This window comes from Pezoporus occidentalis, unplaced genomic scaffold, assembly GCF_034315485.1.
Source record: "Pezoporus occidentalis ecotype Australia unplaced genomic scaffold, CSIRO_AGI_Poc_V1 ctg241, whole genome shotgun sequence".
Taxonomy (NCBI): domain Eukaryota; kingdom Metazoa; phylum Chordata; class Aves; order Psittaciformes; family Psittacidae; genus Pezoporus; species Pezoporus occidentalis.
The window spans coordinates 156236-172754 of record NW_026914297.1 but is presented as its reverse complement, the minus strand read 5'-3'; the positions used below and the strand labels follow the sequence as shown (position 1 = coordinate 172754).

Sequence of the window (16519 nt, the reverse complement as noted above, 5' to 3'; positions counted from 1 at the left end):
CTTTTTTCCCCGTGGGGGACCCACGGCGGCTGAGCCCAGCGCCGGGAGCGGGGGGGGGGGCTCGGGGGAACTTTTGGTCCTCGTTTGGCTGAGCCCAGCGCCCCGGGGCTGGATCACCGGGGGCCGTGCAGGGGCCGAGGCAAGTCCCGGGGCCGGGCGGTGCGGAGGTGCCGTCCCGGGGCCCGCCGGTTCCCGGCCAATCGGCTCAGCTCCGCGCTCTCCCCGCCCCGCTCGCCCCATGTGCAGAAATAGCCCCGCCGCGGCCGGCAGCGGCTTTCTGCGGGGAGCGGGCGGGAGGGCGGCAGCGGAGCATCCCCGGGCGGAGCAGCGGCGTCCGTCCCGTCCCGTCCCGCCCCGCCCCGAGGTGCCCCGAGGATGGCCCCGCGGCGGGCGCAGCGGCCGGGCCCGGCGGCGGGCGGGCAGTGAACGGAGCCCCCGGGAGCGCGGATGCCGGCCGGGGGCCGGGCGCTGCGGGCAGCGGGGGGCCGCGGGCCGGGGCTCGCTGCGCCCCTCGGGCCCCCCAGGGCCGGGCGGGAGGCGGCGGTGAGCCCGGACATGGGTGTTTGTCTCCGGGCAGCGCTGCCCCGTGGCCTGTTGGTACCTGCGGGCGGGCGCCCGGTGGAAAGTACCTTTTTCTCATGAACGGTTCTAGTTCCTCGCCCTGGGCTCTCGCCATGGACACTATGAAAACCACTTACATCGTGCTGGAACTGATCATCGCTGTGCTCTCCATCGCTGGCAATGTCCTGGTCTGCTGGGCAGTGGCCATCAACAGCACCTTGAAGAATGCCACCAACTATTTCCTGGTGTCTCTGGCGGTGGCTGACATTGCCGTGGGTTTGTTAGCCATCCCTTTCGCCATCACCATCAGCATTGGATTCGAGGTGGATTTTCACAGCTGCCTCTTCTTCGCCTGCTTCGTGCTGGTGCTGACCCAAAGCTCCATTTTCAGCTTGCTAGCGGTGGCCATCGACAGGTACCTGGCTATTAAGATCCCACTGAGGTAAGAGGCTGGAGTGGATGCAGGTAGCCACATTCCCTGAGAGCCCAGACTGTGATCTTCCTTGTTCTAGCGTGCAGGGACTGCTGGTCTCTAGAGGTTTGAGGGTCATGGTGCTGATGAAAAGAACCGGGATTTTGCACTTACTTGCTGCAGGACTGAGATCGGGGTTCCAGTATCCTGCCTCTCACTTCAAAATGCACCTGATAGCTCAGTTTCTGCAGGATGTCTGCTCTGGGAAGGTCATGAGTCGGTGGGGTAATTCAGGAGTGTGCTTGGAATAGATGTAGCTAATCTATGCAGGTATTTATACAGCCCCCATTACTGTGGTGTCGGGGCATCTCCCAGGTAACTAAATATAGGAGCACCCACCATTCCTCCTATTTTCCAGCCTATTAGAGAAGTGGTGATGTAGGCTGTTCTGTAAAAGTTCTTGTCTCTTCCTCAGCTCAGGTCACAGTACATTCAGAAAAGCTGAAAGTTATCTTAAATAGATTTTAATGTGACTTTGTACACACTTCACATTTTCAGCCAGGACTGGAGTCTAACCAGGCTGTCTTCCACTTTTTAGGGGGCTAGAATTGGACTGAAAGCACAATCTGTTGCATCTATAGATGCTGAAACCGTATTTCCATGCTTGCATACATACCTTTTCCTTCTGAGTGCTTATCACGAGTCTATAGAGCAGTAAATGTCAGAAGGTGTCAGCTCTGTGCATACCCTGAAAGGAAAAGAGGGAAAGAGAAAGGTTTCGCACATCGAACTGTTTTACTGCTTAGACTTCCATCCCAGTGCAGCATCAAAGACATAAGCTGGTTTCCTTGTAATTTATGGGATGTTGCAACATCATGGGGCAAACTATCAAATGTAATTTACAGGCACTTCCCCAGTGAGTTGCTGCAGCAGCTGCCTTAAGCTTAAATGCAACAACCCCCCGGCTTTGCATTACAAATGACCCGAGTCCATTGGTCTCAGTCTCCTTCATGTCTCTGTTGTCCCTCCCTGAGAGTAAGACACATCATTGATGGAGCAGGAGTCCAGGACTGCTCCAGGGTTGGTGTAGGGACCTCAGCTGAACTGTGTGAGCTGCAGCTTTCCTCCACTCTGCTCATCTCTGGTATCTCCCTTGCATGAGTGATGACCTAAAATGACTTAAAAAAAACCCTTTCACCCTGTTCTGGCACCTCGTGCTGGAGAACCCCCATCTGTTGGGCAAACATGAATCAGGCATCGGGCAGATGATAAAGTCTGGTAGTGGAAACGTGCGTGTGCTGCGTGGCTCTGTCACTGCAGCAGCGCACACGGAAATTCCACAGGATGTAGGGTAAGCAAGAGCAGATCGGCAGCACCCCTTGATGCAGAGGCAGCGGGGTCAGAGCTGCTCACACCCTGCAGCTCCTCTGACACGGCTGCTTGCCTTCACAGCCCCCCACCTGTACTGGAATACACTGCTCCGGATAACGCTGGGGTGCCTCTTCCATCCTCTCCTTGGCCTTTCTCGGGATGGGGGCAGCAGCCATGGGAGCAGGTTGGAGTTTTGGGGTTTCAGTTTAACCACAAGCAGGCTGCTCAAGCACGGCTGTAATTCTCATCCTTTGAACCACAAGGGCTTTTTTGCAGAGCTTAACTGAGGAAATTGGATCTTGTGAGGGATTCGAGGGGAGAGCAGCAGCTCCGAAATGCTCTGATGGGATCATTCACACGGCTGTGGAAGGGAAGTGGTTTTGCTGAGTATTTCTTCCACTCTCTTTTCTTCTTACTTTTCCCCCCCTCAGTGCTGGTCCCTGGTAGCTTTGCTCAGCTCTCCAGGAGCTCAGCTCATACACCTGTGTGGGATGACATCCCAGGGCAGTTTTGCCTTGCTTCAGGGCTGCTTTTTCACCCCCTCTTAGGCCAAAACTCCATTTGCACAAACATCTTTATTCCTGTGAGTGCTTTTTACTCCCTTCAGCTGTAAATGGAGATCAAGGAGTCCCACCCTAGGTTGGTCTAAATAATGAAGTTTGCATTAAACTTGGTCTTGGCATTGAGGCTCATTTTATTGCTTTCAGAGGTGTCAGAGAAGTAAAACTCCTTTGTAAGGAGGGAGGTTTCTCCCTGCTAGGAGTGCAGGGCAATGGACAGGGCATTGCTTTGGCAACAAGAGGTTTAGGGGCTGGTACTGAAAGGCCGCTTTTATTTGCACAGCCAAGATCAAGAGAGGATAGGGGAGGTTATAGAACTCCACTGGCAAAACGCTTCTCTACGGCACTAGGGCTAGAGCTGTCTCATCAGCATCGCTACTCCTGGGATGCTCCACGGTGTTGCCAGCAGCAAGCAGGAAGGAACTTGTCCGTCCACCCGCCCTGGGTAGATGCACGTGGTGTTTCTGGAAGGAGCTTTGTGCTGTGGGAAGGGAACGGTGTCCATCACTTTGTAGGAATGGGAACCTTAGGGATAGTGTTTCTCACTGAAACGCTCGTTCTGGAGACCAGCGCAGGGGCTGGTAAGAGGCTGTGAAGTATCAAACGCCTCAGGAACTGATTTTGCCCCAGTGCTAGTGAGTAATTCCAGAACAGCAGTGGCAGAGTGGCCAAGTGTCCGCGCTGCATCCAGCGCTCCACCAGCTCCCTGTGGAAACCTCTGCAGGGACACTGGCAACTGACTGTGCCGCGTTACTTAATACAATTTCAGGGCTATTTAAGCACACTGAGAGGATGGGAGGGGGTGCACAGGAGAAGTTTGCGTTACAGCCAGGCTAATAATGGATTTTTCAGTTCTGTGGCTGACCCAAGACATCTCATGGGAAAGAGGGAAATGATTCCAGTCAAACTGCAGGAGATACTTGGAGGTTTCGGTGAAACAAAGGGATCCTGAGCAACCCAGCAGGCTGTTGTTTGAGCCGCTTAACCTTCCCGATGTCACCGGGCCGCTTTTTGAAGCGGTGGCATCCTCGCTGGGAAGGAATCACAAATTCTGACCCAGACAATTGCGGGACAACAGAAAAAAACGAATCTCAGAACATTTAAAACTGGTGGCTTTGAACCCTCCCTCTTCTGGCTAAAAATATTCCCTGGATTTGACCTGGAGCCATGAATTCTTTCTGTCCCTTGAAACTCTGATTTTGTTTGTTTGCTTTTGACAATTCACTGTGTGCCGAGGAGCCCGCGCTGCCCACTTGGTGCAGCTGCAGCTCTGAGCCCTCCCCTGGGTCCCTTCCTCAGACCTGCTCTAACCCTGCCTTGCTTTCCACATACCCCTGGACCCCGTGCTCTTGACCAGGCAGTGCTGCTGCCTGCGTGTGCTCATCCTCGCCCTGCCCCAGGGACATGGCACCGTCCCTGCTCCCCTCTGCCAAACAGACCCCCCAAAACCTTGCTCCTCCATTGCGCTCTCTCCAAGCACAGCGGCAAACCCCGGCTGTTGGGCACCTTTCGGGAGCAGTAAATCCATCCTGCAGAGTGTTTGGCACAAGAGCGGTGTGAGGCTTTCGCTCTCTGGCTTTCTTCAGGGCTGGATCTCACCCACAGTCCCACAGCTGTGAGCCAAAGAAGATTTGTAGGTGGAATAAAGTCTTTCCCTTTTATTTGCATTAACCAAAATCCTTTGGCATGGCTAATAGCTGTAGGTACGGAGAGATGCCTGGAACAAATGCGTCTGGAATTAGGGAGGGAGAAAAGTGGCTGTACTTAGAGCACAAAAGAAGAATGAAATGCTGTGCAACATCATGCTGTGCGTGCCCTTGTCTGGCTGGTGATGTCCTGCAGGACAGGGAATGTGTTACTGCTGCTGCCCACCTGCAAACACCCCAGCAGAGACCTCCAGAGGGAAAATTAGCCCCAGGTCCCTGTGATTTGAGCTGATTTGATGCTTGTTCTTCCTCCCTGGATTTAGGATTTCGTTTTCTTTCATCTTCAGTTTTATCCCTAGCAGAACTGCAGGACTGCAGTTCCCAGGCAGCTTTGCCATGAGCTGGAACAGGGCGTCCATGACCATGGCCTCTCCCTTTCTGCACTGAGCCCTTGCTGTCCTCCTGCAGTCAGAACATCCCTGCCCGGGTCCCGATCTACTAATGGCGTTGCTCTGCTTCTGGTGCTGCCAGCCTCCCATGTGAGCTGCTGCCCCTCTTGTCTTTGACACGATGAAGGTACCAGTCCAGCTCCTTTCTGCTGTCCTCATGGGGACATGTTTCACTTGGGTCGTTGTTTCTCCCCTCTGACCTTTTAGCTGAGCAGTGGCCTTTCTAGATACTCCACGGCTGATGCTCACTGCTGCCTGCCCTCGCTGTGCCCTGCTGCTGCAGGGGAAGTGGTTCCCTCCGTGTTCCCCAGCTAAGAATGGTTCCTGGCTCCTTTCAAATCCCATCTTGCTCCTCAGCAAAGCAAACTGGAGGATACTAATGGCATGCGGGAGGCCTGGAGCCACTGAGGAGAAAATCCCCCTCAGAGCCTCAGTCTTCACTTGCCATTTTCTGTGTGGCACGAACAGCACACAGCACTGCGGCTGCTCTTCCTCCTTCTGCCCTTGCTTCATTTCCTCTCTGAAGGGAAATCCTTGCATTGCTCTTCATCTGAAGCCGGCCATGCTCTGCTGTTCACGTGTGGCTCACGCGTGCGGTGCCTGACCCTGACACCCTGAGCAGCACAGGAGCCTAGGTGGATTTGCTGTTTGTCCCAGACCACAAAACAGAGCCTTTTAGGAGTGCTCTGCCCCAGCCTTTGGCTACACCAGGCAGTCACTGCATGGGGGTGTTGGCCTCCTATTACTTATTTGATCCACAAGATTCCAGGAATTGGCGCCAGCTGTGCCCTACAGATGTGTCAGTGCTCTCCCCTCCCCATCTGCTCTCACGGCTTTGTGAAGTCCAGCAAACTCATGGAATTTGTATGTGCCAAAGAGCGGATTATCTCCTAATCCTATGGATGACAGCAGGCCTGGGCATGAGCCACAAAGAGCCTGTGAGGACATCAGGGGGGTGTGTCCGTGCCCTTATGCTCAGCCTTTGATGCCATGGAGGTGTCAGTGTGAGCACCACCAATGGGATTGCTGAACCTGATGGGAACAAGAGCCAGAGCAGTCCCTGTGCAGGGAGATTGGTGCCACTGTGGCTGGGGCTCTGCCTGCACCCCCTTCATGGTGCACTGTGCATCAGTACCCATCACCCCAGTGTTCACATCCTCTGTCCCACCCAAACCACAGTGCCAGGTTCCCAGGATCACAGTGCTGTGGGGTGGCCATTGGCCACATCCTCCCTTCCCAGTAGGAGGTACAAGGGGCTGGATGCTGTATCACTAACTGAACCTGGATGTGAGGACAGGATGGGCTTCTGGAGCTGCTGGAGCATGCTGGGATGAGGCACATGGGGTGCATGGTGTGGGCTCGGTGCTGACCACAAGATCCACCAGTCCTTGGGATGGTGGGTCTGGGCTCTGCAGGGAAGGCAGGTGAATAGCAGCTTGCTGGTGGAGAGTGGTTTGGGGCTTTTGGGAAGGGCTTTAGCATCCGTTTCATTACAGAAAGAGCGACCCAGCGGAGACCTGCCATCTCCTCACCTGTATCTGTTATCTTAGTGAGCAGGGCACTGCGGGCCTGGCAGCGGGGTGGCTGCAGCCCTGCTCTATGTACAGGCTCACCCCCAAGCAGCTCCCTGGGAATCGCAGTCCCTATCTCACCTCTACCAGCTGCCTTTAACGCAGCCACGCGGGTGCTGCGCATCTGAGGTCTGCCCGCGCTGGGAGGTTTGGAATGACAAAAATGCTCAGCCCCAGGCGCTGTGAGTCCGGTAACTCTGGGGTTTAGAGCCTTGGAGGGAGGCAGGGAGCTGCGAGAGAGAGCTCGGGAGGGCTCCGGGCCCCTCTCAGCGCTGCGGTCTCAGGCAGGGCGCACCAGGCTGCTGCGCTCCAGGGCTCAGAGCTTCCCTGCGGCACCCGAAGCGCTCCTGTCCCGCAGCCCTGCCTGCGACGGGCGGCTTGAGGCGGCCGCTTCCGCGCTGCTCTCGGGTGGCTGGAGGGTGGCGGCTGAGCTCATCCCCTTCCTGTGCCCCGGGCTCTGCGCACCCCCGCCTGTCCCCCGGCATCAGGCACGGGCACAGGGGCTTGCCCAGCGTGGGCACCGAGCCCGCCGTGCGCCCCGTGCCCTGGTTCAGTTCTCAGTCACCTTTCCTGCCCCCCGGAGCTGGCTGGGGCGCACAGAAACCAGGCACCGAAGGCAAACGCCTGCCCGGCTGCGGGCTGCTGGGGGAGCGAGCATGAGAGGAGCGTTCACGGAGCCACATCACAGGAGCTGCTGGCGTTCAGCGGGCGCAGAGGTCCCAACCTCCCAGCCTGAGCTGTGGTTTCGCTTCTTAATCCTCCACGTTACCCGAACGCACGCCATTTGCAGGGCACGTTGGGCCAAAACTGCGCTCTCTTATGTTGCTCCTTTCCACATTCCTGGTCCTGCAAGCCTGATGCTCTTCAGCTGTTCCCTTGCCCTGTGCTGGCTGTGGCAGGGCTGAGGTCGTAGCCTGTATGGAGCAGTGTGCAGGGATAAACTGGGGTGAGGCAGCTGCCCCCGATGGGACCCTTTCATCTCCCAGCTGCTCTGCCTCCAACCCAGGGAAGGAGTTCTCTGGAGGGATAAGCACATGGGTATGGATATCTTGTACTGAAACCTGCGGGCCCTCGATAATCTGAGCTTGCAGGTTGCAGGGCTCAGGGCGCTCAGGGGTAGGGAATGCTCCCCTCCATACACCCAGCCCATCCTGAGAGGCATCACCACAGCTGAGCGTGAAACACGGATGGGTTTTGTCTATTTGTCCTTGGAAGGGTAATTTGAAGTCTTCGTAACTGGGGAGCAGTAAATGTGGGGCTGAGAATGGGTTTGCTTCCCACTGGCAGACACCCCCCATCCTTCCTCCGGGGGCTGCAAATGGCCACGGTCACCTCAGGGCTCATCCGAGCCAGGACGGCTTCACCCTGTGCTCCGTGCTGCTGCTCCCTGTGCCTTCCTCTGCCTCGCATCTCTGTGACTCTGCTCCCAGGTGGAATCACTTCCCAGAGCACACGCAGGCAGTGTGGCAGGCCTGGGGCAGCCCCAGCCCCTGATAGCCTCTGACCACACACTGGGCTTGTCTTCTGCTTGTATTAGTTCAAGCTCATCAAGCTTTTATTTCGGACTAAGGCTGAAAATGCCAATGTAAACAAAGCAAGCCCTGGAGAGAGGGAAAGCTTCCAGTTTTTAAATCGTAGGATCATGGAATGGTTTGGGTTGGAAGGGACCTTACAGCTCATCCAGTTCCAACCCCTGCCACGGGCAGGGACACCTTCCACTGGAGCAGCTTGCTCCAAGCCCCTGTGTCCAACCTGGCCTTGAACACTGCCAGGGATGGGGCAGCCACAGCTTCTCTGGGCACCCTGTGCCAGCACCTCAGCACCCTCACAGGGAAGAGCTTCCTAATGTCTGATCTTAATCTACCCTTTTTCAGTTTAAACCCATTCCCCCTTGTCCCGTCACAAAGTGCTTTTTGTGAACCTCCAATCTGAAAGTGAAACACTGCAGCCTGTGACCTTGCTGGTTTAGTGCCTCCCCACAAAGAGGCGAGGGGGTGGATGCTCCTCACTCTGCGAGGGTGGGAGCCAAGGCAAGGCTGGGTTCCCTGTGCTCAGATCTCAGAGCAGCACCCAAACACCGTGCTCCCCTTTACAGACAAGACTTGAGCAGCAGCCTGCAGCTGGGCTCTGCACTGCTAGGGCTGGGTCTTCTCATTTACCTGTTACTACCCAGGGCTGCAGGAGCAAGGGGCCGCTTGCCCAGTGGGTACATGCTCAGGGTACCAGGAACTGGCTGTCACCCTGTAAGTGCTTGCTTCCTCCCAGTCAGCTTCTCCCAACAGGTTAAGGATGGAATCCAGCATTTTACGGCATGTTCAGTGCTGTCTCCATCCCTGGTTTCCCATGAATGCCCCAGGTGGGCAGCCAGAAGTGGATGGTGCTGAGCCAAAGAACCCCATGTGCTCACCTGGGTGCTGGCATGGGTGCAGTAACCCGGCCAGCGGAAGGCTGGGAGTGCGAGCGGGGAATGCTGCTGCTGTCCCCTGTCACAATAGGGGCAGATGTGGGAGGAAGTGATTTGTCTGCAACTGGACGTGGACGGGCGCAGATGTCCTGCTTCCTCTGCTCAGCCTGTAACTGCTAATCAGATTTCTCACTCTCACCGCCAGCTCCTTCCTGGTTAAAAAGCTTTTTCTTTCCTTCTTGTTTTTTGATTCCCTCTCTAAGGTGCCATTTGTGATTCATTTCCAATGTCCTGCAGGATGTTTCAGCTGCTGTGTGATCTCCATTCCATGGCTCCGCTTGGAGCAAACACAACGGCAGCAGCGGTGCTTGCTTCATGCTGTTATAGCTGAAAAAAACACCCCCAAAAAGAGCAAGATGCAAAGTCCAGCTGCAAGGAGCTGACAAGGATACAATGCTTGGCAGCCAAACTGCTCTCACCCCTTGTGAATAGAGGTGTCTGTGTATTTTCCTTCACACTTAAAATAGAAACATATAAATTATCACTGCTTGTTTGTATCAGAACACCTGCATGGTCCAACTTCTGCAGACTCTCCATCTGCTCACCTCCCTGCATCCGGCAGCCTGGGCACCGGCAGGGAAGCAGGGGAACAGCAGGAAGCACCAGTCCCCAGGACAAGGACTGGGACTTTCCTGGGTCTTCCCAGTTCAGGCTGCAGAGATACCCCCATTGAAATGCTTGTTGTGAGCCTGGAGGCTCTGTCAGGAGAGTTTTTCCTGCTGGAAAAGTTAACACTGCAGCTTCAGCACTGTGTTACCTGCACAGGAGAAGCATTTAAACACCCAGTGTAAGGCTTTCACAAGCAGCATTTTGGGGGCTGCTGGTGGGATGGAGCCTGCCCGAGGGGTTGGATTTCTCCAAATATCTTTGTTGCTAGAAGCTGCATCTCAGCCATTCCCAGGGATTTCACTCAGCACCCAGTGAGGATGTGGGACAGCACTAGTGCCTGGGTGGGTGGACATCCTATTGCTGAGCTCTGAAGAGTCAGGACCCACTGTGTACTTGCCAGATTCCAGCTGCAGGTCTTCAGGCCTTCAGACAGAGATGATGGAGCTCATTTTTGTGTCTCCAACAGCAGCCCAGCAGCAGGGGAAGTTGGGAAAGACTTTGGGAACAGGGTGGACAAATGTAAGGGGTCACATCCTGCCTGCCTGTCCCCAGGCAGGACAAGGGCTGTGTGGTTGGATGGTGCCCAATGTAGACCCTGCACTGCAGCGCTGATGAGCACATGGGGGCAAGTGCTGACGCAGTTCCTCAGCTTGCAGATGCCCCTTTGGTTCAGCAACATCTCAGATGCTCAGTAAAACAAACTGCTTGCTATTGGCTTCGCTCTTTGCTAACCTCAGGTTTATTTACTCAGTAACTTATCAGTCAGGGCCCAGACCATCACCATGGTCAGGGCCACCCTCAGACTCTGCCCAGCACCAGGAGAGCGGGTTTGCGGCACCGCAATGTTTTGATCTGCTCAGCTTTCAGGGCTGCTTGGGGACTGTGTGGGATTCTTCTCCCCCTTTCCTGCTCTCAAGGCCAGGTTGGACACAGGGGCTTGGAGCAAGCTGCTCCAGTGGAAGGTGTCCCTGTGCATGGCAGGGGTTGGAACTGGATGAGCTTTAAGGTCCCTTCAACCCAAAGCAGTCTGGGATTCTCTGAGATAAATAAGGGATTCTCTGAGATAAATAAAGGATTCTCTGAGATAGATCACATGGGAACCATGGTCCCCTTCCAGACTGGTTCCTCCAGGCTGTTGCTCTTTTCCACCCCAAGTCTAATCGCCCCAAATGCTGAATGACACCTTGGTGCTACTGTATGCTCCTTGTTTGACAGGAGCTCAGCAGCAGCAGTGCCTCTGCCTCGGTGATCTCCACGGGGCTGATGGGGAGATGCCAGCTACGTGCAGGACATGACTCAGTTCCTGCCATTCAGGAGCCAAATCCCTGCTTGGGAGAGGCTGGGCTGGCTGTGGGCTGGCAGCGCATCCTGCTCTGCTCCAGCTGTGCTCAGTGCTGCCTGCCTGGGTGTCTGGGCTGGTGCCCAGCTCTAGGAAACGGCAGGAGAAGTGCCATGAGAGCCGTTGGGAAAGATCCCCAACCATGACCCCTACCTACAGAAGCACAGTGCCTGGAGAGCGCAGAGAAACTTCACACACCCTGCGCCAATGGGCAGCTTGGTCATTTTGGTGGTTGCCATGATGCTCTTCAAGAGAAGCTTTGGACCTTGCTGTGCCATCACTGAAACAGAGTGACAAGGATGTCTGCTGGGTGAAGGGCACCATGTCCAGGCCATGGGCCAGCTCAGGGGGCATCAGTGGCCAGGTCGTTGCTCACTCTATGGCCTGGTGACAGCAGAGCTGTGTCGTGCTCTGGGTGAAGCCTCTGCAGGCACATCCCAGCAGTGCTTGACCAGAGGGTCAGAGCCATGGGGTGACAGCAGCTGGGCTTTATTTAAAGCGTTTGACTTGGAACCGGGGCTGTGTGACCGTGACAATGGTGGCCAACATATGTGTTTATATATCAGAGGAATAGATCCTGAATCACTCCATGGTGGCAGCACACTGAGGGGTAGCATCGGGGCTTCTGCAGCATGTCCACGGCAGAGATAATTACCTGCTTGATGATGATGATGCCAGTAAAGAAGCTGCCTGGCGGTGCAAGAGGAACTGATGCATTGCCAGAGTTACTTCACCTCAATAAATCAGTTTTAAATATTCAGCTGTTATTTACATTGAAGCTACGTTTCATGCCTCTGGGCAGAAACACAGAGGAGGTTCAGTAGCTGTTATACAGTAGGTGAGTAAATTTACTTTAATGGTTCTTTGCCTAACAATATTAAGCTGAGAAGAGAATGAAGGAGGGGTTTGCTGGAGCAGTCAGAGCTGTGAAAACCTGGTTCCTCACTGTCTGGTCATGTTTTATAATGCTGAGAAAAAGGCTGGGGCCCAGCCCAGCTCTCCCAGAGCCCCTGCCTGCTTTCACTGGTGGTGGTTCATGACAGGAGCTGCTCCGTCATGTAGATTCTGCAACCCTTGCTGCTCCCAGCATGACTCTTCATACTGTGATTTGGTGACAACACGCACTTTATCTCTAAGCACGTGCTTACCTTCCCTTAACTTAAGGGCAGTACCGGCAGCGTCCCACCAAATCAATGTACTAAGGTAATGATTACGTTAGAACATCAAGCTATTCCCACTTTCACCTTGGCCTCTTCTGGCTGGTGACTCAGCACCCGGGTGTTTGCACAGGCCCTTTCTGTAGTCACAGCAGCGACCATCATCCTTCCTCATGATCATGCGTGATGTACCCCCGTGAAAGCAAAGCTAATCCAAGGAGCGCAGGCGTTCACTGTGAATAACCATCTCCAACGAAGACCATCTCTTCACTGACAGGCTGTCAGCCCTCCCCGTTGCTCTGGCTCTTGGACAGCACATTTGCCATCTCCTTCTCACAGCGTTTAAACATGATGCTGGGGCAGCTCTGCTGTGCGCTGGGGAGGAGCGAGCAGCACTAAAGTGAACACGTCACCATCACAGCCCCTGGAAAACCAAGGGACTTCTGAACTGCTTCTGCAAACCTTCAGGACGGGCCTTGTCTTTGCAGAAGAGTTCAGAAGAGCAGGTGGAAGGAGCCTTATCTGGGGTCGTGTGTTCTCAGCAAGAGGCAGTGGTGGACGCGCGGAGCGGTGCTGGCTTTCCCTTGTGTTCCTGCGCACAGCCCGATTCAGGGACACAAACTGCTCGACCCCTTCAGTTTCTGTTTCTGAACAATGGTCCCTTTTGCGTTCTCCAGTGTCAATACAGCAGCTCTGGGGATGTGGCAGGGGAGGAGCAACTAAACACGAACAGCACAAGCCAAGGAGCCACGTTTTCCTCTTCCCACGTGTGGAGCCGTAGGGCAGCAGCAGCTCTCGGTGCTCCTGCAGCACTGACTAAGCCTGGCCAATGCTGGAGCTCAGGATCCAGACTTTGCCAAGAGACTGGATTTCTGGGAACTTGCTCCTAATCAAATCTTTCTGTTTTCAGGCCCCGCAACCCCAGACCAGCTCTGGCTGTTTAAAACTTACCACGGGGTTTTGAAAGCAATGGGCTTGGCCTCACTGGTGCCCTGTCTGATAACTTCTCACCTTCTGGAGCAGCGAGACTTAGTGGGAATGAGAGAAAAGTCCAGGAGAACCCTCTCAGTGGCTGCACCTGCCCTTCAGACACCTGTGCCATGGAGTGTGCTCACACGTTGGCTCCTGTCCCCGCATCCTCCTGGCCATGCCCAGAGCAAGCCCTGCTCCCAGTGGCCACGCAGAGGAGCTGAGGGCTCCCCCCAGCCCCTCGGCGCTGACAGCTCCCCCCCATTCACCCTCCCGTCTCCGCGGCTGGCAGGAGGAGCGGGACAGGGCTCGCACGGAGGCGGCCGCAGCGTGATTCAGAGGCACAGCTGCGGTTCTGTGGGAACCGAGCCCTCCCCGGCACCGCGGGCCGGAAGAAAATCAGAACAAACGTCCCTAGGAAAGGAGGAGCAGGGAAGCCGAGCCAGAGTAAACAGGCGCTGGGAGCAGGGGGTGGGAAGGAGGGGACATGCATGTCAGCCGGCAGCTAACGGGCTGGGGGAGGACGGTAATGGGTTTCTCATGTCTTGCTGGCAGTCGCTGGTTCTCCATGTCTCTAAGGAGAGACGTTGGCATCTGTGCTGGGTGCACCCAAACCGGCTTGGCTTTTGCTGTTCGTGTCTCTGAGAAGCTGGGACGTGGAGGGGCACCTTGGCTTTCCTGGCCGTGAAGGCACCCGGTGCCTGGGGTTGGGAAAGGAGTGGGGCAGCACAGGGCTTTGTGCCCTTCGGCACTGCATCAGCCTGTCCCTGGGCCACAGCGGAGCTTCTATGTAGCACATGTAACAGCAGCAGGTGCCCAGGGAAGGCATTGGTTTAAATCTGGCTCTTCACAAGCAGTTATGGTGGGTGAGCAGTGCTCAGGCATTAGTTAACCACAGGCAGCTGTGTGGTTTAACCCCACTGAGGGCTTCAGGAGCTGCAGATCTGTGTGTGGCTTCAGGGCCCCTCCGTGGTGCATGTCCTATAGAATGGGCACATCGCATACCTGAGCAGTGAAGGCTGACACCAGAGCTGGGTGAAGCTGCCCACCTCAGTGCTGTTGGAGGATGCACAAAGCAGGGATGTCAAACAGGGGAAGAAGCCCATGTCCCTGGCTCCCAGCCCCATTGCCTGGATGCGAGACTGAACGGAGACACAAACCCTCACTTGTAATTCTCCTAAGCAATCCATCATTAGCAGTTGCTTTCAGATGTTGGCTCAGAAAAGTTTTTCAGGGTATTGCTATCCACCCGGAACAAGTTTGTGTGGGCTGCAGTCTGGCATCTGTAAGCCAGGAATTGCACTGTTTGGGAAACTAGCAGAATCCCTGCTTTCCACACACATGTGTACTTCCCACTTGAGTGTATGAGCTAGCATGGGAAGGGACATCATATTTCAGGACCGCTGCAATCTCCAGTGAAAGCCAGCATTGCTGCAGGCACATGAGCAGCTGAAGCAAGTTGGCTTTGGTATAAAGGCTGTAAGTGTGTGGTGAGGCTGGTTAAGTCTTTAGCTGCCTATTACAGGGGAGAATTGAGAGCCAGCATTGTCTCAGCTGTAACAGATCAGCCCAGAAGTTCATGTAGCCCAGCAGCATGCCCCAGCATGCCCATTAGTGGCTGCTTAGAGCAAGAGGGTAAGCTGGTGGTTACAGAGTGAGCTTTCCCCCTGTTCTTGCCTTCCTTGCAGTTGGTGGGTTCGGCTCATGCAATGATAAAGCCCTCTTTAAGACTCCAGTTCATACCTCCCATTGAAGGATGTCTGTGGGCAGGGGCGGTGCTTGGTGCCTCTCAGGAACAGTAGGTAAATCACCTCCCCAGATTGCTGTGTTGGTGTAGAGCACAGGTGAGATTTTCACCCCTCCGGTGATGGCAGAGGTGAGGTTCCCACAGGGGTGTGGGTGGGGATTTTGTGGCTTCAGCCAAAATGGTGATGACTTTCACTGCAGGGAGGTCACGAGCACTCATTTATATAATGGCTCTATCCTGGTTTTGTTCTGGATGCTGTAGGTATAATAGTCTGGTGACTGGCAAGCGGGCAAGAGGCCTCATCGCTGTGCTGTGGCTCCTGTCCTTTGGAATTGGACTGACTCCACTTATGGGCTGGAATAAAGCCATGAGCGGCTGTCCCAACACCACCAACGAGACAGGGGTTGACACCAGGACACAGCACCATGGCTGCTTCATCTCATGCCTCTTTGAGAATGTGGTAACGATGAGCTACATGGTGTACTTCAACTTCTTCGGCTGCGTGCTGCTTCCCCTGGTTATCATGCTGGGAATCTACATTAAGATATTCATGGTCGCCTGCAAACAGTTGCATCAGATTGAACTGATGGGCAACTCCAGGACCACGCTGCAGAAGGAGGTCCATGCAGCCAAGTCTCTGGCCATCATTGTGGGATTTTTTGCCTTCTGTTGGCTGCCCCTGCATATCTTGAACTGCATCACACTCTTCCACGAGGAGTTCTCCAAATCCAAGCCTGAGTGGGTGATGTACATGGCCATCATCCTCTCCCATGCCAACTCTGTCATTAACCCCATCATCTACGCCTACCGGATCAGGGACTTCCACTACACCTTCCGCAAGATCATTTCCAAGATCCTCTGTAAGACTGACGACTTCCCCAAGTGCACCACTGACAACAACCAGCACCTGACTGTCACCAACATTAACTGCCCTGTAGCCTCTGTCACCATATGACCCTGCATGTCCTGCTCCCGGGATCCTGCAGTGTCCCTGACACTATCCTCCCCTGTGCCTCTGTGACCAGTTGCAGCTCGCTCCCGGAGGAGCGCTCAGAGATGACCACTATGCAGTTATGCAGCTGTATTTTTTGTTATTATTATTATTATTTTTGTAATTAACACAGTGCCTCCTGGAGGGATAACCTGAGCGGGGAGACTGACTGTGAACCCAGGTTGCGTGAGTGCTGGTGACCGTGTTGTGTCTCCATTCCAGGTCAGACACTGACTGTGGAAGACCCACTTGCTGGGGGCGTTTCCCCAGTTGTGCTGCTCGTGTCAAGTCCTATTTTAATTGTTATTATTATTTTTTTTAAGCTTTTGATTCCTTTAGGAGTAATAATTTTGTGTCTGGTTTTTGAGTTGTTCTTTAAGTCCGTACTTGACAGCACTTTGGTAATACCCGAATTATTCCATCAATTGTTTGATGCAGCTAGTATTCTCCAATGGGAAAAAGTCTTACTTAGCCCAGTTGCTGGTGTGAAACTGAATCTGCGTTCCAGGCTCTGAGGGACGTGATCATGTGGATGGGAAAAGAAGCTCAGAACTGGCCAGCTCTTTCTGGCCCCAGCGTGGAAGCCCTACTTACTGAAAGAGAAGAATTTTAGGGAAGAGTAGACTGAAGTTTTAGCTCAGTGCTTTTATTGCCTTTAAATCCCTTTGGCTTA

At 54.6% G+C, this 16519-nt stretch overlaps 1 protein-coding gene across 1 annotated transcript; it reads left to right on the top strand.

Annotated features, from left to right (window-relative positions):
• Positions 1-444: 444 nt before the first annotated feature.
• On the top strand, positions 445-16194 carry ADORA2B (adenosine A2b receptor). Its single transcript, XM_062622381.1, has 2 exons — positions 445-1003; positions 15117-16194. The coding sequence occupies exons 1-2, from the start codon at positions 639-641 to the stop codon at positions 15808-15810; spliced, it is 1059 nt and encodes a 352-aa protein (XP_062478365.1). The 5' UTR covers positions 445-638; the 3' UTR covers positions 15811-16194.
• The last annotated feature ends 325 nt before the right edge of the window (positions 16195-16519 follow it).